The sequence below is a fragment of the Denticeps clupeoides genome, chromosome 1 (genome assembly GCF_900700375.1).
Source record: "Denticeps clupeoides chromosome 1, fDenClu1.1, whole genome shotgun sequence".
Taxonomy (NCBI): domain Eukaryota; kingdom Metazoa; phylum Chordata; class Actinopteri; order Clupeiformes; family Denticipitidae; genus Denticeps; species Denticeps clupeoides.
In genome coordinates this window covers 33,846,825-33,869,889 of record NC_041707.1, presented here as the reverse complement: position 1 = coordinate 33,869,889, position 23,065 = coordinate 33,846,825, and the positions used below count along the sequence as shown (strand labels likewise).

General features: G+C 44.6%; 1 protein-coding gene across 11 annotated transcripts in view; it reads right to left on the bottom strand.

Annotated features, from left to right (window-relative positions):
- syne2b (spectrin repeat containing, nuclear envelope 2b) overlaps positions 1 to 23,065 on the bottom strand; it is a 100,292-nt gene that overhangs the window by 2,751 nt on the left and 74,476 nt on the right. For 10 of the 11 annotated variants that reach the window (XM_028973043.1, XM_028973110.1, XM_028973118.1 and 7 more), the window contains 21 exons: positions 22,429 to 22,660; positions 21,514 to 21,708; positions 19,013 to 19,138; positions 15,836 to 15,991; positions 14,547 to 14,705; positions 14,045 to 14,211; positions 7,242 to 7,404; positions 6,638 to 6,825; positions 5,523 to 5,673; positions 5,253 to 5,435; positions 4,305 to 4,442; positions 3,909 to 4,103; positions 3,246 to 3,537; positions 2,967 to 3,035; positions 2,395 to 2,507; positions 1,906 to 2,029; positions 1,566 to 1,777; positions 1,199 to 1,399; positions 889 to 1,017; positions 540 to 734; positions 348 to 431 (listed from right to left, as the gene is read on the bottom strand). In XM_028973043.1, the coding sequence (XP_028828876.1) occupies positions 348 to 431; positions 540 to 734; positions 889 to 1,017; positions 1,199 to 1,399; positions 1,566 to 1,777; positions 1,906 to 2,029; positions 2,395 to 2,507; positions 2,967 to 3,035; positions 3,246 to 3,537; positions 3,909 to 4,103; positions 4,305 to 4,442; positions 5,253 to 5,435; positions 5,523 to 5,673; positions 6,638 to 6,825; positions 7,242 to 7,404; positions 14,045 to 14,211; positions 14,547 to 14,705; positions 15,836 to 15,991; positions 19,013 to 19,138; positions 21,514 to 21,708; positions 22,429 to 22,660 (3,472 nt within the window). The remainder of the gene's footprint in view (positions 1 to 347; positions 432 to 539; positions 735 to 888; positions 1,018 to 1,198; positions 1,400 to 1,565; positions 1,778 to 1,905; positions 2,030 to 2,394; positions 2,508 to 2,966; positions 3,036 to 3,245; positions 3,538 to 3,908; positions 4,104 to 4,304; positions 4,443 to 5,252; positions 5,436 to 5,522; positions 5,674 to 6,637; positions 6,826 to 7,241; positions 7,405 to 14,044; positions 14,212 to 14,546; positions 14,706 to 15,835; positions 15,992 to 19,012; positions 19,139 to 21,513; positions 21,709 to 22,428; positions 22,661 to 23,065) is intronic. The other variant, XM_028973076.1, reaches the window with a different exon arrangement.

Sequence of the window (23,065 nt, the reverse complement as noted above, 5' to 3'; positions counted from 1 at the left end):
ACAAAGTTACAGGTTCAAACCACACTTGACCCTGAACAGATGTTATTGCAGTGATGGATATCACCTTATACGATATTTGACTCTCCGTGAATCGCCATTATGACCAGCATTAAAATACAGCAGTGTGGGCCTATTTAACTGGTTTACACGGGGCCAAAATTCACAGTGGTCAACACTGATGTCAAGCACAAGGCATGTGAATATGTTAACTGCATGACAAACTGCATGAGGATATTGAACAAACAAAAAAATATTAACAATGACCTGCCTGATTCCTGGAGTACCGTTAGAGGGAAGTACTGCCAGTTTGAGAACCAAGGTCCTCTGATTTTGTCCCTAATTCTTACCTTCCCTGGCTGCAGATGTGAGATGCTGGCTGCCGCAGGATCAGAGCGAATCATGTCAGAACCAGATGCCCCACTATACTGGTTCTGCAGGAGATAATAACAGCATTAGATAATAAAGACTTCACATGCTATTTGAAATAAACTATATATGCAGTATATATATACACACACACACACCAGTAAAACACATACCAGTGTGACATGAAGTGCACTGATGTCGTGAGTGACCTGCCGTTGGAGGAGATGGAGCTTGTTGCTGATGACGTGTACCTTCTCCCGGGCCTCCAAATTGTCCTCACCTTGTACCTCCTCCACTAGGAGCTGAGAAGAGATGTTCTGTAGAGAGGACACCTGCTGCTGCCGCTCCCTCAATGAACGCTCCAGAGACTGAACACACACAGACAGACAGGCATAGCCGAGGGAGCCCACATGAGATGACATGAAAAGAAATGCATATGAAAGTGTAGAAAAACTGCCCTTACCATAGGACAGGAACCATTTACTCAGCATGTGTCTGGTATTCATGACGGTCAGCTCTCACCTTTAGTTTGTCTCGGTGTTCCTGAAGAACATTGAGGTCGAGTGTGCGGTCATGGATGTTGATGGCATTACACTGACTCTCCACCTGCGCCAGCCACAGCAGTGTGGAGTGTAGCGTCTCATGGAACTCCTGAAGACAAAGGTCATGGGGTAAGCTCGTTAAGGTTAATAAGTTGGAAAAAGGAGGCAGTACCAGATAAAAACTTGATTATAAATAGCTTGATTTAAATTTAGATTCATATGGGTTGTTAATTCTAAACCTCTGCTTCTCTGTGATTCCTTATCTGCAGAATTCCATGCTCTTTGTTCACCTGACACTGCATGAGCGCTCGGTGCAGGCAGCTCTCCCAGTCGTCTAGGGCAGCGCAGGCCTGGCTCCACTGCTGATTTGCCCGTCGCAGTCGGTCCTGCAGCTCCTGAAGCTCGCCACTATCTCCATGCTTGAAGTCCTGGCCACTCAGGTTGATGGAGATCATAATGGCCTTGTAGTTGCTGAAGGTTTTCTGCATTTCCTTTACAAGATTTATAAATATTATGGTTATCATTTTAGATAAATACATTTACACCAGAATACATTTTATAGATTATTATAATATTTTACCAATATTATAAATAGAGATTATCATGTTTAGGCACAGTTTTAAATTCATGACTAAACTAAAATATTTTTTTGATTACCCGTAGCTTGTGGACATTGTTCTCCATGTTTTTGATGCTGGTTGAGGCTTCCAGGCTCTGCAGGTTCTCCAACTCGGGCAGAACCCTCTGCAGCCAGCAGGCGGCGTCAGAGAGTCGAGTGTTCAGCGTCTGCCAATGCTGAAGGTCCTGCTGGATACACAGCTCAGCACTGTCTGCACGAGCCTGCAGCAGCTCCCAACGCTCAATCACACCTTCACACACACAGAGATGACATTACGGTCAACATGCATGTGCCTAACACATTAACACACACAATCATACATATTCTCCAAGACCAAGTAAAGTTTCAGCAAGGGTGTGTACTGGGGAAAAACCTCACCAGTCTGTTGCTCAGCTGTTCTGAGGTCTGTCAGTCCCTGTTCCTCCAACTCATCCTCATTCAGGATCAGCTTCACTCTCTTCACGCTGTCAATGCGGTCAGTGCATTCGGACAAAAGTTTCACCTACACACAAAAACGCACCATAAAAAGATTGCCTGTTAACAGTAACAAACCCAGCCACTCTCCACTTCTCATTCCAGGTTGTCACCAGACCTCATAATTTGCTCAGGGCTTCTAATAAACAAACCATCCTATTCATGTAATGTATGAGTTCCTTCCTGAGACTCAAGTGGCACTACTGCTACTTGACGCCTCTGTGTCCCTGGACTAGACCCTGTCCCTGTTCACAGGTGTGTTAGGTCCTGATCATCCCAGGAGCGTTTTCCTCCCTCACTTGGGGCATGACAACTACTGTTTCCTTTAAAACTTTAGTTGATCGCAAAAAAATGGCAATGTCAGATAAGAAAGAAAGCCAGGTGTGTACTTACGTATGCCTGCGGGTGGTAAGGCGTGCTGGTGTGTGAGGGGGAGGCACCGAGGCTGGATGCACACTTCCTGCCTTGGGGATCTGGGGAATGCCAAGTGGGAGCGTCTGCCTTTCCTACAAGAGAGGGGAAAAATCATTAATACACCTAATACAAAGTGTAAAACAGAGTATTGCAGGTAAAAAAAATACAGTACAAAATACAACACATTACATGCATTTTCAATAAATAAGCTCACCGATTTGGTCATGCAGGTTTCACGCAAACAAAACACATGATGAATGGATACAAGTAAAATAAAAGTGCATAAAAGTGGTTTTAAAGTAAGACATAAAACCAAAGCATCGTGCCTGGAATGAATCTGAACGCTTGAATAAAACAAGCAAATAAATTGAAATGAATGTGAAAAACTTTTGTTATTGGAGAAAAGTGAAAACATGCCTATAACTGCCTTTTTCACATGTTTGTCAGATGGAAGAGTAGAGGGTTAAACTGGTCTTGGTTTGTCATGCCTTTTCATGACACATACAGAGACGCAGACACATGCAGCAGCAGTAGCAGCACAGGGGTCCTACCGGACACAGAGCCCAGAGCTTTAGCCGTGACCTTTACAAACGCTTCGGCCGACTCGGTCACCTCTACATCTGCAAGAAAACTCGGGGTGAGGAAGAGTACAGCAGGAGGAGAGGATGATGAACTACCGGTCAGCAGGGGTAGGGCTACAGAATCGGACCAGTGCACTTATCCACGTCACACCCTTATTTTCCATTCATCACTATTGGTGAAGTGTCAGCCTGGAAGTTGAAAAATAAGGGAGACAAAGAGTAGCCCATAGCCTTCATCTCAGTATTTACCTGACAGAGCGCTGTAATAAGTGCCTTCTTCCTCCTCATCGTGTGACGAAGATCCCCCGACATCGACCGTGTGGTCCCACTCCAATGGGATGGAGTCAACGCTGACTGGGGTCTCACGACCTGAGGGCTCGAAGGCTGGCGCCAGCAGGTGACCCACGGCCTGGTGGGTCGTGGAATCTCCCCCCACCTGGCTCTCGTCCTCATCCTTCTCATCCTGCCATGAGATGGGCAGCTCACCGGAATCCTCCAGGTCCATGTCCCGGTCAGAGAAATCCCGCTCGTCATCAAAAATCTGCATCGGTAGAACATTGCCAGATCATAATATAACTTATGCAGAGGAAGTGAACTGGATTCAATTTTTTCCCCATGTTTTTCAGTCATTCGTTTCAATGTTTCTTGTTAAAATAGTTGCCGAAAGGTTAAATTTGTTAAATCAGACTAAAGCTGTTAGGGTGGTAGTAGCCTAGTGGGTAACACACTCGCCTATGAACCCCACTTACTACCATTGAGCAAGACACTTAATCCTAAGATATCCAGGAGGGGGCTGTCCCTGTAACTACTGATTGTAAGTCGTTCTGGATAAGGGCGTCTGATAAATGCTGCAAATGTAAAATGTTAGGCCTAGGTTGAGACTGAAGGGGAAGTGTGGGCGTGGCCACTAACCGGGCGTCGGCTGGTCAGGCGGTGGTGGAAGCGAGCCACGCGGCCAAACACCTCCTGGCAGTAGGAGTGCAGCTCCTCCAGCTCGTCTTCAATAAGCACAGCGTCAAGCGGGGCACTCTTCTGAATGAGATTCTCTCCAAAGACGATGAGGGCGTCGATTTTGTTGGTGTTCAGGGTGATCTCCTGCTGAAAGCCCTGCAGGAAGCCGGAGACAGGGGACAGAGAGAAGAAAAAAAAAAAAACGACAAAAGGAATCACACTATTGTTATGTCACTCAACTCATCCTTTGAGGACAACAGTTAAGAGACTTGAAGTGTACTGTGTAACTGGATTTACTGTGTTATTTCAGGAAGAGACAAAGGGGTTTAGTGGCAGGACAGACAGACTGGGACTCACATTGAGTTGTCTCATCTTGTCGTGGATGTCGCTTTCGGAGAAGTGCTCCACGTTGGTGAGCTGCAGGTCCATCTCAGTGAGCCACACCAGAATCCCCTCACGGGTGCCCTCGAACTCCTCCCGCTGAGAGGTGAAGTGCTGCGGAGGGGACAGGACATTTTATTCAACTGAATACGCAGGCACGAGCCAAAAAAGTATTACTTTGAGTTTGCAAAACAAAAAATGGAGATGAATTTCCAACAGTCCTCATAGAAATCCAATGTTGGCTGCTTTTCACTCAAACTACATCTCTGTCACAAGCCTGACTTTTTGGGTGGAACCTGTTGTGTTTTGTATAAACGTGTCCTTTTTGTGTCCCGTCCACGCCTGGTGTGTTTTACCTTGTCCTGACGTGAGTCACGTGGCATGCTTGTATAGTAGAACCGAAAAATCAAATATATTAATGCCAACCAATGCTATTTGATCAGATTTTGATCTGATTTTGGACTTGTTATGAGTTTATTGCTTTAAAGCCAGTGCAGTAATTTAGGACCAAAGTGCGTCAACACTATATGTTTCAAGGCTGCATTTACAGTGATAATACACCGGTTGGCCTTTTCGATAAGCAACGCCATTCGGTCAACAGACCATTGTACTGTCCCTCAGCCAATCTTAGTGCCAGATCAGAAGTATTAACACACGCCAAGCCGATGCCTTATTTGATCAAATTCTTCCAACTAGTGTCCCTAAGTTACAGCTCCAAAAAGGAGGGAACTTTTTTTTCCCTTGTTTTACATTGTGGGTTTTTCCATTTGGAGACTTTTTAAATAATATTCTCTAAAGACCAACTAGGTCTTTCAGTACACCGCAGGACACTGAGGCACACTGGTCTTCAGTGTATGGGGTATGGCTATCAGACAATTCCCCTCCCTTAATAACAGTGTGGTCCCAGCGTGGTAAATATCCCACCTTCAGGCGGCGCAGTATAGCTGCGACGCGACGCTGCAGGCTGTCCCAGCGCTGGTTCCCCTCGTTCACCATCACCTTCAGCCGGCTGCCAGCGTCCGTGCGGTTTTCCCGCGCCAACCTGCGGTACTGTTTATTCACCAGCTCCAGCTGAGTCAGACGCTCGTGAACCTGTCTCTGGAAAGCCTGTTGGTGGCAGAGACATTTTTTTCACAAAAGTGGGGACAGGGACAAGTGAGGAATTTGTGTGTAAGTGTACTACATGACAGCCACCTCGAACTTCTTCAGCTCCTCCTTGGCGCTGGTATAGAGCACGTCGGTGGTGCTGGGGTTGGCTGCGGTGCGCTCTGCTGTGTTCAGCCAGTCCTCAAAGCGCGCATAGTCATCCTGGAACTTGCACCAGAGCCGCCATGTCTCCTCGATCCTGAGAGAGTGTGGGGTTAAATGTTGGTCAGACCGCAGCTCATCGGATGGACGTTTCTTTTTGAAAACGTCTGTGTGGTTTTCAGGGTTCAACAGGTTCATGTGAGTTAACGTATCCGTGTGCAGATTTATGTGTGTGTGTGTACTGCTGTGTATGCATGTTTGGGTCAAGGGAGGCACCAATCATTTCATCATAATTGTATTTATTTACTTTCATGTAAATATAGCATGGAAATCTTTGACTAGCTGCCATGTCAGTGCTTGGTGGATCAGAACCATCGATCTCCATCGATTCTGACAAGATCCCCAACACCACTGGCTGACATGCAGCCCCACACCATCACAGAGCCTCCACCATGTTTTATAGAGGCTGTAGATATTCAGTGTTGTATGGAGGTCGGGAGAGAGTTACATGTTGATGACCATGAGACCTACTGCCACGTGATTCCGCTCTCGTGACTGGGAGCGCAGCAGAAACAAGGTGACGGACCCCCTTAAATAGGACTAGATGGCAGCTCCCAGATCACTCAGTCATTGGAATCCATTGTTTGGACTACCTGACCCAGCTCTACTGGCCTCCATCTTACCAGTTAGATCGTTCCTTTTTTCCTGCCTGTTTTACTGTCCTGCCTCCCTGCCTCCTCGTCGCCTGTTTTTATGTTTTTTACGCGAGTGTCAACATCCTTGGATGTTGTAGCTTCGGCTGATGTTACACTCTAAGATTAACATCGTGGTAATTCATCCTTGCGCTTCATCCACACCGAAGTTTTCAAGATCTCGTACGGGTGCTCACTGTACTGTCTCGCCTTGTTTTTGGTACACCTGCAGTCCAGTTCTTGTGTAATTTGACTTTTCTCCCTATTTCCCTTTTGAACAGAAAATATGAGCAAACAAGGCGTGGCTCATTGTGCTTTGGACTGTATATATACACTTTGTGTAATGCTGTGTGTGCGTGTGTTTCAGACCTCATCCTCCTCTCCATGGACATGGCGCAGATGTTCCTCCAACGGCGGTCCAGACTGTGTGTGGTTTGCTGGATGGAGTCGTTCTCCAGGTCACTCCCGCACGCATCGGCATCATGGAGCAGTACATCACACAGTGTCAGCACCGAAGCCACACCCTCAGAGTGCTGCTCGATGTCCCGCTGCAGGTCCTGCGCATATTCACGTGCATACAAACATACACACACAACTCATTTAAAGTCATATCGATATAATAACTGTCATCCAAATCACAGCAACAGGAAGTTCTATGATGTTGCAGTCGTAACCTGTTGATAAACTACATAAGCTGGTGGAAGGATTTGTTATTTCCTTCCAACTACTTGTTGGATATTAACATCAGTGCTGAAAGGCGTCCAGGGGCAGGGCTGCCCACTGCTCACCAAGGGTGATGTATCACCATGACAATCACTTCACTTAAAGTTCTCAATTGAATTAAGGTCTGGGGAGTATCGTGGTCATTCCCAACTATGTTTATGTCTTGTTGATGAGTACATTATCATTCTGGTGAACAGAGTCGGAGTGCCAGTACTGCTAAAATGGGAAAGGTCAAATGAACAGAACCCACCTGGTGCTCTGCCAGCTTCCGCTGGATTTCATCGCTGTGGCAGACGCCGTAGACCACCGGCTTGGCCAACTCGGCCTCGATGCGGGACAGCCAGGTGCGGAGGTTGCTCATGTTTTTATCCAGCTGCTGCACCGTCACCAGGGTCTCCTTCAGCTTTCTCACCCTGAACACACAAACAAGATGAACAATGGAACAGTGTTTGAGTGCTTCCTTGCCATGTAAAGTAACTAAAACTACCTAATAACTCATTAAATATTGGTAATTTTTTTGATCACCATTTTTTTGCCATTGTTTTTGTCACAGCAGAGCACACGATGCACATAACGAAATGTGTCCTCTGAATTTAACCCATCACCCATAGTGAGCAGTGAGAAGCCATGGGAAGCCAAATGTCTAGGGATCAGTGTGTGGGGACGGTACCTTGCTCAAGGGGACCTCAGAGGCACGGTTATGAGTCCTTACCTGCTAGGCATATATATCAGTCCTAGAACGTGGTCAGTAACATGGTTACTATTAAATGCAGTCCATTCCATTTCAGTGATATAACAATATCAAAATGACTCTGGAAGTGTTGCTACGCAAGGGATGGCCACAGCTGGACTAGACACGTTACTAGATATGTTTATTTGTGGCAACAGATGTTTGGAAACAGAAACTGTACAAATGAGTTAAAAACTAAAAAAAAAAAAAATTTCAGGAACATTCATGTATAAAAATACAAAGGTCGAGCAGTTTTTAGAGCTCCTTTAGAGCTATCTTGTATAGTATTGTATTATTCTTCCGTGGTATCTGCCTACCTTTGAATCAGAGCACCTAATTCCAACAAGTCCTGAACAAAACCAAATTTTGGCAGACCCAACACTTCCTCCTGAAACATAATTCTTCCGTCTGGATCAGATCCGACTTCTGCATTTCACATTTAAAATCCCAGCGTTTACTGTGCTGTTCGAACTGTACACACACAAACATACACACAGACGGTAACAAAGTCCACATACTGGCTCTGTGATACCGGGAGCTAATGATTGTCCACAGGTTCAATGATTGTATGTAATAGGTGAAAAGCACGCCCTATAATATTTCCCTTAGAAATTACAACAAAGCTGCAGAAAATGCATTCGAAGCTTAGCATTGTGTCGGGTTGATCCAGTCGTTACTGTATGGAAGCAAATGAACGAATGGAAACCGGAGCACGACCTTTTCCTCCACGTGTCACTTGTTCCCAGGGCTTTTCCCATGATGTACAGCTCGGCATTGTGCGGACGACGTCACACAGTGCAGCGCCCGGCATTGTCACATGACCAGCACAGCAAGTGAGCATTCCTGCAGTGTCTGAATGGACCATGACAGATCTGTGTGTTTACACCAGCACAGCTGTAAATTAAAAACGCCACGTCTCTCTCTTTCTCTCCGTGAAGAGAGACCCATCTGTGACCATGCACGGGTAAAGGAGACCTTGCACAGAGACACAACATCACATGCAACACGTGAGCTCTTATCTGTTTATGAGGAGAAACACCCAGCAAAATAGCAAAATAGACATATAAAACGCATGATTGTGGACTGAATCAATCACCGTCTTGGTGTGGATGGAATTATGGTCTTGATAAACAATTGTGTCAAGCAGAGCAGACCATTAGCCACTTCACTGAGCATCAGTGACCTAGGATGATGATCGCATGCGCCTACGAAAAGAACAGGGCCCATCCCCCTCTCTATACACTCCCCCATTTCTCTCTCTCACACACACACACACACACACACACACACACACACTCACGCACTCGCACGTCTGCTGGCTGCAGGGGGCTGCCCTCGCTGTGTAAGAGGTCTATTGTTGAGCTGGACGCGCTGCTAATGGGCAGAATTGGGAGCAGAGTGCTACTTACGGGCTGGCGAGGCTACTCCATGTCGCATGTTCGCGGGAGGCTAAGATTAGCACCGCGGCTAACAGCCACTCACAGGCAGACTGCCTTCCTCCCCTCTCTCTCTCCTTCACACTCTCCACACTGATGCCTCGCAGACACACACGCCCCCCTCACACACAGCGACACACACACACACACACATCTTAGTTTTCAAATGAAGGACCATTGAGCTGAAATGTATCATTTATCTTCCAATGGAATATAGTGATGGGAGTGTAGTTCCGGAATGATAATGTACTCATCAACAAGACATAAACATAGTTGGGAATGTACAGCTGTGGCCAAAAGTTTTGAGAATTGAAATACTGGTTTCCTGCTTGCGTTTTTTATTAGATTAATTGCAGAGTCCCTCTTTGCCATGAAAATGAACTTAATCCCCTAAAAACATTTTGCATGCACGGCAAAAGTCCCCAGGGGGACTGTCCCTGTAACTACCCATTGTAAGTTGCTTTGGATAAGGGCGTCTGATAGAATATCAGACTGGAGACTTTAAAAGAAGGGTGATGTTTGAAATCATCGTTCTTCCTCTGTTAAGGGGCAGTGGTGGCCTAGTGGCCCTGTAATCAGAAGGTTGCTGATATTCGAATCCCGATCTGCCAAGGTGCCACTTGCGTTGCATAAAAAGAGATTCAAAAGCAAGGATATTGCTGCTACTAAGATCGCAAGCAAAAATCCACCATTTATCGGATCATCAAAAAAAAAAAAGGAGAGAAGTTCAAGTGTTGTGAAGAAGGCACCGTGCCATAAGGCCAAAGTGATAACTAAGTGGATTGGGGGAAAAAAATTTAAATTTTGGGTGCATGGCCAGGATACTCCCCGGACCTTAATTCAATTGAGAACTTGAAGTGAAGTGATTGTCATTGTGATCAGGATTCGAACCAGCAACCTTCCTTAACCGCTAGGCCACCACTGCCACCATTGAGGATAGAACTGTGGTCAATTCTCAAGAGGCTGGTGGACAAACAAAACCCCACAAATTCACCATCAGACAGGATTTGGCCCAGAAGTTGATTGACAGCATGCCAGGGTGAATTGCAGAGGTCTTGAAAATACTGCAAATATTAACTCTTTGCATAAATTTGATGTAATTGTCAATAAAAGTCTTTGAAACTTATAAAATGCTTGTAATTTTACATTTACGTTATTTATCAGACGCCCTTATCCAGAGCAACTTACAATCAGCAGTTACAGGGACAGTCTCCCTGAAGCAACTTAAGGTTAAGTGTCTTGCTCAGGGAGAGCAAGACACTTGGTAGTAAGTGGGATTTGAACCTGGGTCTCCTGGTTCACAGGCGAGTGTCTTACTCACTAGGCTACTACCACAATTTTACTTCAGTACCTTACAGAAACAACTGACAAAAAGATCTAAAAGCACTGAAGCGCCAAACACAGTATTTGTGTCATTCTCAAAAATTTTCGGCCACAACTGTAGTGTAAGATTTTGTGCAAAGGTTGTGTCCAAACATCTTGAGATATGACTGACATCAAAGAATTCTACAACCAGTATTTATGTTTTTTGCTAGAGACCTACTTTTCAAAGGCACTTTAAGGTTCATGGTCTGTGGAGGTCCTGTAGGTGTGCACCCACGGCACGTTTCACCCCCTTGATTCTAAGCCATACAATTAAGCTAAACAAGCCAATCGATTTAGCTATACAGGTCTCCAGTCCAACGACTCAAACCCCCTGGATTTTCCCTCCCACAAAGCTGAGCAAATCCGGGGTCACCAGTTCAACCAGCTCACCCACCAATAGCAGCAACACTTCCTTCTAATAGCAACAACCATGCTGATGAAATGGTCAGGTATGTCTAAGATGAACGAGTTGAAGTGTATGTAGGAGTGGAGCAAAACGTGAGGGACAGAGGCAACAGACCTTTAGGTTCTCGTGACAACAGAACAAGCCACACGCTGCCCAAAAGTTCTTCATGGCATTCATTGTCGCCATGGTAATGAAGATGTTGTGGCCCAATGACAGGCGGCAGCTGGGCTGAAGTCTCATTCATAAGCACCAAACAGAAGGAGAAGGTCTGAACAGATTAGAAAATCAGCTCCATGTAGAAGAATTGTGTGTGTGTGTGTGTATGAATATGCAACCCCATACAAAGCCATCCCCTCGACCCAGACAATAACAAAGTGAGTGTGAATGTTTCTAGAACAAACAATGACTTGGAGTTCAGGGCCAGTGGCGGGCGGGTGTCCCGGGAACTGGGCTTCTGACAGGGAGGGTCAGTCTCTGCTGGGATGGTCGACACAAAGCCCTGTGTAAGCAGCCGGGACAGCAGCTGCCGGGCAGGGTGACCCAGCGCCCGTGTGTTTTCAGGGGACAAAGGGAGACGGCTGCCCTTTTGTCAGCCCACCTAATCCAAGCCTTCAAGTCACCCTTCCCCACAACACGCATCCCCAAAAATGCTTTCAACAAGTAAAAATTATACAGACAACAACATACTCTACATTGCATTCAAAAGTTTAGGGTCATTTAAAAATGTCTTTTTTTAAGTTTTGTCCTTTAAGAAAATAGCAAATGGACCAAAACCCCACAAATTCAAGCCTGTTTTAAAAAGCTCACAGATTAATAGAAAACCAATAATTATCTCCGATTAACAAATTAATTAAACTGTCATTCTTCACATTAGTCAACAAATGTGGTTTAAACTCCATCGTTATTTCTAACTTTCTCACTCAATTACTATTTTTTATTCTTTTTAATAACTTCCAATCAATCTAATTTTACTTCATCATTGATAACAAGGAAACTTCTAAATGTCCCTAAATATTTTGAACAGTAGTAGAATCCTCTGTGCCCAGAACACCCAGCAACATGAACGCGCACAACCCAGACAAGGCCGTGAGAGTTTTTTACTCATGACGGTGCAGTGTTTTTAGAATCACCGTTGGACCATGGGAGGTACAGAACACGAAGGAACACGCCTGGGATCAATGCAGAGGGCAGAGCTTCCGTGGAGATGTGGGTTTGAGGGGAGATTACAGAATCCCCCTGGATAGAGATTAATCCTGACAGGCCAGTCTGTCGGCACGAGTCCGGGGCATAAACACACATACACACACACACACACACACACACACACACACACACACACACTTACCCACTGATCTACTGAGACAGTCAGCTCAAAATAGCACCTAACCGTTGAGCATCTACAAGTCTCTGAATGTATAAATCAAGTTTTTAAAAAGTCAACCAATGGCCTTTAACTTCCTGTAACATAACTGGTGAAAAAAAAAAACATGCTTTATATTATTACAAGTATAATGCCTGCATACCTGAACAGCAAATACATATCTATTTTAACCGCATGATAAATTGTCCTTTGCCTTGTTTGCTTACTTAAGGAACATGCTGTTGTAGGAACGTACTATTGTAGGGCACCAGAACTACCATCTCATGGGGATTAAATACAGACGTGTGTCTGGGTGCTTGTGTGCTTTGGGCACCTTGAGTTGCAAGACACCTTAACTCGGGCTAACAGGATAACAGGTGAGCACTGGACTGTGCGTGTACTATTTTAATCTTAGGATGAATAGGACAATATTGCAAATAGAGAACAGGTTGGAAACCGAATATCAGAACAGATATTTAACTGAATGTCTGGATGAACTTGGCCAACAAAAAAAAAAAAAGAAAAGCTGAGCATCAACACGTGAGGGGACATAGCATCAGTCACCATCTGGTATTCCGTCGAAAGGCTTGTCACTCTCCCACAAACCCCTCCCCCAGCTCAGCAGCTGTCCATCTGGCCTATAGTGGCAGTGTCTGGCTGCACTGCAACACAGCATTTCTGATCTCCACTATAAATCATTCTAATGCATTTATCTTCAATGCATTCAATGCATCATACCAGCTTACACAGAACATTCCAATTTCACGTGCATTCATATCTTTGTGTCACAGGTGTCAAAGCAAAGTATATACAAAGTATATTAAAAAAATCTCTAAAAAAAAGATGCTCAGAAAGGGACACCAGAGACAAACGGGACAGCATCTGACTACATGTGACTCATTCAACCACATCACCAGGCAACAGACAGAACATTGAGTCTTAGACAGCCTCAGTAGTCCCCCTCCCGCTGTGGGCCAGTTATAGCTCACCATGACTGGGATTAGGTCAGTTGTATATGGATTAATATTACGCACAGGATCCCGGGTTGCTTGAGGCGTCCCAGAAAAAGCATGTTACTGAACCTTTATATTTTCAAACATTTGACATATATGTTGACATATGTTTGACATATATGTTGACATAAACATTTGATATATATAGAGAGAGAGATAGATATGGATAGGTAGATAGATAGATATAGATAGATATCTAGATGTGGACTTCTCAAGACCTCAGAATGTGCCTTGGCACGATGCAGCAGATCCTTTAAGTCCTGTAAGATGTAAGGAGGGGCCTCCTTGGATCAGACTTGTTTTCCCAGCACATCACACATATGCTCAATCGGATTGAGATCTGGGGAGTTTGGAGGCCTAGGGGAGGCCTGGGGCAGTGGGGGCCTAGTGGTTAAGGAAGCATCCCCGTAATCAGAAGGTTGCAGGTTCGAATCCCGATCCGCCAAGGTGCCACTGAGCAAAGTACGTCCCCTCAAACTGCTCCCTGGGCACCTATCATGGCTGCCAACTGCTCACCAAGGGCGATGGGTTAAAAAGCAGAGGACACTTTTTTTCCTTTTTTGGAGGCCAAGTCAGCACCTAAATCTCTTTGCTGTGCACTCACCTTGATCTCAGTGTCAAGGGCCTTTTGAGAATCCCAAAATTCTTACAATTTCTATGTAATATTCTATTTTTTATAAAATGTTGTATTGTGGTAAGAAAATCTTCATTGTAACCAGAGAACAATTGACCTTATCGCATACCTGGCCTCGATGTGATCGAACAGATGCTGCCAGCGCTCATTGACGTCTTTCAGCTTGTCGTTGATCTCTGTCTCCTTGGTCTTGTTGCTGGCTGAGATGAGCTGCTCGCCCAGCTGCTTGAGGTGGGTCTTGTTCTCGCTGAACAGGTTGATTTCCTCCATGCAGTCCTGCATGATATTTAACCATTTACATTCAGAACCTAATCCAGAAATATAATGAGACCCTCCACTATTCAATGACAATGACCTCTGTTCTCAAACTCCCCATAAGAGGACCAGCTGCCCAAGCTAATGTACAGTAAATGTTCCTCAGAAATAACTAACTGGTATCCATTGCAGGATACAGCCATAATTGCCTCTGAAATTTAATCACTTGCTCTGCAAAGTGTTCCGATATCGTGTGCCTAAATTTATAACATTTTTTTGGGGAAAATCACATAGTGCTTAAATGACAAGAATATACTGCTTTGATAGCATTAGCAGCAGACGGGCTTCTTCTTCACCTTCTTCAGCTTCTCCACCATCTCCTCGATGCTGAGCTCGCTGTTGTGCGCCACCTTGTTTTCCATCTGAGTCAGCCATTCACACAGCTCCTTGTTCTTCTCATTAAAGATGATCCAGGCATTGAGCCGATCAGCAATCTCTTGTTTCCGCATGGACACCTGCACGCACAAGCACAATATGTATTAAACCAGAAGGGGCCTGCACAATGAAAAATGTATTTATTACCAATTGCATGATTACATATGACTACACCTGTCATTACCATACAGAACATTAACAATTCCGCTGATGCAATTCGGAAATAATCTCTTTACCATCTGTAATATTGCAAACACTGTGAATCATTTTTACAGACCAAGCTCCATCCATTCATTATAAACTGGAGATTTCAAAGGAAGAATGTAGAAGAATGTAGAACCATCCTAGACAGTACCATTTGGTGGAAATGCATCAGTTCAAGAAAACAAATCATTATGTAGATGGCCAGGGAATGAATGGTCTGAAGATGAGGTGTGAACCGTTTTCTTCTTTATTTTTTCATGCTCCTCACACACACACACAAAAACAATTGACCTGAGCCAATCATGCAGCCAGATGTGAGCATGTCTGAGTAAAGGTGTTTACATGTGTGATACCTCCCCCCGTCTGACAGTAACAGAGCACGTGTGAATTCCGAAACAAAAGAACCAAAACTTTCATTCATTCAGCCAACCCTCCCCCTCCCTCTGTGACACAAGGCCATCTGTCCCCCCATTCCAATGCAGCATTGCCCTTCTGTTGCCCCAAAGCACATACCTGTTGGTGCCTTCCAGAAAAATATGTTTTCTCTCACTAAGACAGCAGTACCAGCAATGAATCATAAACTATATTGAACTATCTTTGAATCATAACTTAAAAAAATGTGTCTATAGGATTGTGATACAGAAAAGACTTGATTGCTTGGTTACTTTTATATGTGCATCTGATTTGACCTCCTGGGACACGGAACATGATGAGACATACCATTTCTGAATGGCCTCTTAATGTCCCATTAAACAAAGGTGCTTCAAATGAAGAAATTGGAATAAATCGTAACTATATAAACAAACGTTTTAAAATTAGATTGTTGGTACAACAGTGCAGAAACAGACTCTGCGTTTAATTTTGGGGGGATTTTTGTAGTGAATCCGAGACTAAATTTTCTGCATATTTCTGTTCAGACATGTGTGTGTGAAGATAACCTTCAGCACCGAGCACCAGACTCCCTTTATCCTGAATCAGCCGTAGTATCCCATAACCCGTGGCTTACTTTGAGGCAGAGTTCCTCCCACTGGCAGTGCAGATGGTCCACTTGCTCCTGCAGCAGGAACACATCATCGGCAATGATGTACTGGGACAGGTCCGTCTTCATGCTGCGCAACTCGGTCAGGCTCACGGCCCAGTCGTCCAGCGTCTCCTCCGCCTCCTGCATACCACAAACACCAGAAACCGGTCAACGGGGCAACGCTGCTCACGTCTGCTGGCTGCGCCTCTTTCGTTCGCTCTCCCCACCCCGGCTCCTGTCCCTAAAGGATTAAGGGCCGGAGGAGGGGGGGCGGGGAGTGAGGCGGGGAGAGGGGTGGGGATGGACCCAGCGGTGGGTGGGGTGGGGGTGGGGGTGGGGTGGGTCACTTGTTGGGACTGTTTCTCAACTCGCTAAGTTTTATATGTTGTATTTAATTGTACATTGTGTTGATAGATGTAACTAATATGTAACTAATATATCTACAACACTACTAGATTATAAGAGACTTATTTTCAGAGCTTCAATTAAAGAAAAATCTGAAAACATTGTAGAAAGCTGTAATAATTGCGTTGTTTTTCTGTTATTGTCGCGTTGCCTCACTCTGATGGCTCTGCTGTTACTAAGTCTCGGCCATCTGCCTCTCTAGGAGCACTTCACACCTCCCAGAAAAAGCGATTACGCTAATCAGCTGGACACTAAGCGCCCAAACAGTGGTGCTGTGGAGGTATCGGCATCTTAGCAGCACAAATTCCGTAATCGGAAGGTTGCCACCGAGGTGCTACTGAGGTGGCACTGAGCAAAGTACAGATGCTGTACAGATGATGTCCGCTGTACAGATGATGCCAATATCCCATCTCCCATGGGTGGTAGTAGCCTAGTGGGTAACACACTCGCCTGTGAACCAGAAGACCCGGGTTCAAATCCCACTTACTACCATTGTGTCCCTGAGCAAGACACTTAACCCTAAATTGCTCCAGGGGGGACTGTCCCTGTAACTACTGATTGTAAGTCACTCTGGATAAGGGCGTCTGATAAATGCTGTAAATGTACAATGTAAATCTCATCCACACGGCACTCACCCACCTGGAAATTATGTTAAAATAATTTTCATAGACTATAGTTCAGCATTTAACACGATAATCCCTCCCACACTCACCACCAAGCTGGAGCACCTGGGACTCTGTCAGTGTATCTCCAACTTTCTAACTGGCAGACCACAGGCGTGACATGTCTCAGCCATCATCACGCTTTCTAACTGGCAGACCACAGGCGTGACATGTCTCAGCCATCATCACGCTCAGCACTGTGCAGCCACTACGAAATTCACCACCATCATTAAGTTTGCTGACGACACTGTTGTGGTGGGCCTGATCTCTGAGAACGACGAGACAGCCTACCTTGAGGAGGTTGGAAATCTGGAGAATTGGTGCCAGAGGAACAATCTCCACCGGAACGTCAGCAAGACAAAGGAGTTCATAGTGGACTTAAGTACTAAGCAGGACCCTTGTCATCAACAGGAGCCCAGTGGAGAGAGTGGACAGCTTCCGATACCTCAGTGTTCACATCACGCAGGACCATAGTGGACTTAAGTACTAAGCAGGACCCTTGTCATCAACAGGAGCCCAGTGGAGAGAGTGGACAGCTTCCGATACCTCAGTGTTCACATCACGCAGGACCTGTCATGGTCCTGTCACATCAACACCGTGGTGAAAAATGCCCGGCAGCATCTCTACCACCTCAGATGCCTGAGAGACTTTAGACTGCCCTCCAAGGTGCTTAGGAACTTCTACTCCTGCACCATAGAGAGCATCCTAATGGGAAACATCTCAACCTGGTTCGGGAACAGCACCATGCAGGACTGGCAAGCCCTACAGAGGGTGGTTCGATCAGCTGAACGCATCATCTGTACCAAGCTCCCTGACCTTCAATCTACAGCAAGTGGACCAGGGCCAGGAAGATAGTGAAGGACCTCAGCCACCCCAACAATGGACTCTTCTCTCTGGTGCAATCAGGGAAGCACTTTCACTCCCTGAAGTCCAACACAGAGAGAATGAGGAAGAGCTTCTTGTCACAGGCTATACGAACTCTCAACAACCACAACACTTCATAGGACAGAACTTTAATACACTCCAGCACTTTCAATCACTTCTGGACTCTATCCCCCCAGAATCTTGCAAAAAAAATTTTACTTTACTTTCACTTTACTCATTTGCACACCTTCACCCTACATGTTACACAGTGTTACACAGTGGTGGCCTAGTGGTTAAGGAAGCGGCCCCGTAATCAGAAGTTTGCCAGTTCTAATCCCGATCCGCCATGGTGCCACTGAGCAAAAAACCGTCCCCACACACTGCTCCCTGGGCGCCTGTCGTGGCTGCCCACTGCTCACCAAGGGTGATGGTTAAAAGCAGTGGCCTAGCGGTTAAGGAAGCAGCCCCGTAATCAGAAGGTTGCCGGTTCGAATCCTGATCTGCCAAAATTGTCACTGGGGTGCCACTGAGTAAAAGCACCGTCCCCACACACTGCTCCCCAGGCACCTGTCATGGCTGCCCACTGCTCACCAAGGGTGATGGGTTAAATGCAGAAGACAAATTTCACTGTGTGCACATGTGCTGTGCTGCTGTGTATCACAAGTGACAATCACTTCACTTCACTTAAAGTTTAGTATTTGGTTATGTTTGCAATATATGCATATTGGTTCACTGTTTTCTTGCAATATTTCTAAAGTATTTCACTGCATATCATACCGTGTATGACTGTGTATGTGACAAATAAAATTTGAATTAGAATTTTGAAGCACCGTCCCCACACACTGCTCCCCAGGCGCCTGTCATGGCTGCCCACTGCTCACCAAGGGTGATGGGTTGGCCTTGCATTATTGGAGTTCACATACAGTTTTGAGGAGGCTAGGCTGTCAAATCTGTCAAATGTTGATACACAGCACAACACACAGAGCTCAACCAATGAAACATGAACTTTCATCCAATCGTGCAGTGTGTTGCCGTGAATAAACCCCATTAATTTATAATTTATCATGTTGCTTTAAAATGCCGTTTGTACATGTTTACATGAATACATGCTTCTGTAAAATTATTAATCAATTATGAATTATCATGCTATTAGTTTTTATACCCCAGAATTTATAGAAGGTGAAGGAAACCAGAAATCATTAAAAGCATTAATTCTCTTTTGCACAGATACCTTCGCAAGCTGTTCTGCTTCTTGCATCTTTTCAAGCTGCTCTGGGATGGGCTGCTTTAGCCTGGCCTTCAGCTCCTGCAGTCGTTGTGCAGCATCGGCTACTTTGGCCTCACAGCACTGCCAGTTCTAAAAAAAAAAAGAAGACCTAATCAATACAGAGGCCAGGAGTATCATGTGTTCACTTCAGAGAACAGGAAGCAGTCATCAGCCATGTAAAAATCACCTCTTGTCACAGTTTGACATTTTTAAGGCAATATATTCACCTTAGATCTATAGTACAATACAAATTATAGCACTATGGCGATGTAGAAACATAATTATATGAAAAATGAAAAGTAATATGTGGTTTTGTGGTCAGCCAGTCAGTATGCAGATTCTAGAGGGTGTCCATTACAGTTTTTTTTCCTTCCATCCATGGGATTTCTAGAATTTTAGAAAAATTATTTTACTGGAATAGGATATGAAAAAAGTGCCACTGGGAGACAGCTCAACATAATAATTTATTCATATTCTGATATGGGAAAACTTTAGAATTGCTTGAGAGCATGGGAATGTGGCTTATTCTTTAGGGAACAGTAAAGAAAAGACAAATAAAAGTCTGCAGGCCAGCATCTGTGTGTGTCTGTAGTCTGCGTTTCAGGACGGCAGCGCGTGGTTTAATACAGCATGTGGACAGTCTGATGGAACAACTGCTGGGATTTAATTCCCCAGACAGATTTAACTAAAGCCCTCACAACGATTCAAGTACACAACTACACGGGCTGATGGGAAAGGTGGCAGGTTCAACAGGGGGGTCGACATTGAATTGTGCAGATAAATTTTGTCATTGGCATGGCTCACACATGGCTTCCTAGCACTGAACTGGCCATCCTTAGCCTCAGTTTTTTAATCATAACCCAATGCAGCAATGTCAAGAGTACACCAGTAATCCACCAGTACTGAGGCCTGCGGTCAAGAACATCACACCCACAGACACAAATCCATTAGCCTGCTGACCTCATCGTCACTCACAAACACCGGCAGTGATTCTGCCTCATTAGATTACTGAATAACAGAGTCTTTCACACAGCCCAGTGGCTCCAATGTCTCTCACACACACAGACAGAGATCACATCATTTTAACTGCTTTAAAAGGCACTAAAAAGTAAACGCCAGACACTCAGGACCGTACAAAGCAACTTAACTGCTGTACTGTCACTGGTGGCCACTGCAGATCCAGTTAGTTAGGCTGTCCGTGTGTGTATATGGGCATGGGTGGGGGTGTGACTGTGTTCAAAGCAGATTATCAATTATGGTCAATTCAGCTGTGGTTTCAGAATCATCTGGAAAGGGAATGTAGGCCAGTGGGTTAAGCACGGGCAAATTTCAGGATTCTGTGGACTCAGGGGGCAGTGGTGGCCTAGCGGTTAAGGAAGCGGCCCCGTAATCAGAAGGTTGCCGGTTCGAATCCCGATCCGCCAAGGTGCCACTGAGGTGCCACTGAGCAAAGCACCGTCCCCACACACTGCTCCCCGGGCGCCGGTCATGGCTGCCCACTGCTCACTCAGGGTGATGGGTTAAATGCAGAGGACAAATTTCACTGTGTGCACCGTGTGCTGTGCTGTATCGCATGTGACAATCACTTCACTCTAGGACGGTTTGACTACCAGAAAACCAAACAAAAGTACTACAATAGTACTCTACAAACTGTACTCTTTTTTTTTTTTTTTTATCTGCTCCTGTTTAAAAACCCTTCCATCTAATGCCCCCTGACGTCAAGAATAGGAAATGACAAATTATATTAAAAGAATATACTTTATCTGATGGAAAAATAAACCCATTAAACTACACCCTGAATTCAACTTTGCAGTGATACACATTATAAAACCATTATAATATATGTACTTAATCAATATCCAGAGCCTGATGTCTTTATGCCTTGGTGCATCCACAATGTTCTTCGGCACACAGACACACATTACTTTACTTCTTGAAACCTCATGATTGACGTCTGCTTATAGTTTTACTGCTGCATACTTGAGGCCACTCAGGCCAATTCGGCGTGTTGAGACGAGACACCGTTATTTCCAACATGTAGCCATACGCTTTGGCTCTGCACACCCAGTCCACCATGAGATTTTTTTTAATATGCCCCAGATCTCCTGGTTTCCATGGCTAATTTACCATAATGATAAATTTTTCTTCATGGTGTTTAGAAATACTGTGGCTTCTGTAAATGTCAGTATATTCATAACGTGATATTTAGCATTCACACAATAATGAATGTCAGTCTTGTGCAACTCATTGATCTCCTGAATAACTTCTAGCCTCTGTCCTTTAACATATTGATCAAAATAATGCCAGATCCTCAACAAGGTCTCAAGGTCGATAAATAAATAAAAAAAAACATCAGCAACAACCTCATGATTCTGATTCTAAGGAGCCAGTTAATAGTTAAAAGTTCTCAGTTTGAAGAGCCATTATAAGCAACCCCTGCTTACAATGAATTAAAAATGACACACCTTGATGATGTCAGCAACCAGTGCCCTCCTTTTCCCCAACATGCTTTGTGAACGTTCCCACTCCTCCTGCAGCTGTGCCAGCTCCGTCTGTAGCTGAGTCTGTGTCTGCGAATCCGCCACAGAAAACAACTGGCGGCCCACCTCAAGAGTTTGTAGGTAACGGGACTGGGAACGCTGAAATAACTGTTCTGTGTGCTGAAAACAGAATGAGGGAGGAGGAAGGGAAGGAGGGGCATGAGAAGCCAGAGAAGCCCAGAAGAAGAGGGAAAATCAAGTGTGAGAGGGGGCGGATCCAGTCAAGAAGAGCTATAACATGATATGGGTTTGAGTAGGGGTGGTGGAAATCAATCAATACATCAATATACCACAGTACTTTCTCTAGTCATACATTATGGATATATTCATATCTGGGCTAGCCATATATTTAGCTGTTTAACACTGTGCCAAAGCAGAAAAACATTATAATACTTTTTATAATATAAGTATAATTGTTTTATTTTATTGTTTCAAAAATCACTGATTTGCATCAGGCATAATGCTTTGACCGTTTACAGGTGAGGTTAGCTCATGTAGCTCAAACAGCTCAAAAAGTTTATGCTGGATCCAATAACAAACAATTACGTTTCTGAAATATGTAATGGATTTTTTCAGATTTCTCTTAAGAATTTTGATTTTTTTTTAAATACTAGTACAGTTTGGCATATCTGAATTCTCGAAATTCAACTTTCATTTGTACTAACAAACCTCAGCCTCAACTTCAAATGGCAAAAACATAATTAAATGAACTAAAGTACAACATTATAAATACTGATATTAGCACAGCCATTTTTTATACTTATTCAGTACATTTGTTATTAATAGCTGATGTGAGATCCAAAGTTCCATAGAGCCACATACTGGTCCTCCTCTGCTTACCTTCAGGTCCACCAGAAGGACACAGAGCTGAAGTAAGCTGCAGTGGGTTGGGCCAGCTGGTGGAAGGAGCATGTTTGTAAGAGGGAGGAGCCAGTGGAGCTTCCTGAGGTTGCGTCTGTAAAGGTGCCAGTGATGGATGAGGCCATCCACCAGGTTGCGACGTTGAGTTGCCCTCTGCACCACCCCTTGCCAGTGCTGTCTCAACTGGGCAAGTTTCAACAGGAAGTCACTCCTGAAGGAGGGGCAAGCAGAAGCAATGATCTTTCTTTCGGCTCTTTCAACCTTCCATTGCAGCTCCCTGTAGCTTTGAAAAATAAATAATAATTTAAGTATTGGTATTTCATTCATTGTTTATTGTAGTTCAAAATGTGAAGATTAATTTAACATTAAAATATAATGTGTCAAATGTTTTGTCATTATTCCCTTGAATAAGTGAAAGTGAAGTGATTATCATTGTGATAAACAACACATCACACGGTGACACCACGAAATGTGTCCTCTGCTTTTAACCCATCACCCTTAGTGAGGAGTGGGCAGTCATGACAGGTGCTAATAATAACCTGTTTGTGAATACATTGTTTCTGTAAAATTTTTAATCAATTATTAATTATCATGCTATTCGTTTTTATAATCCAGA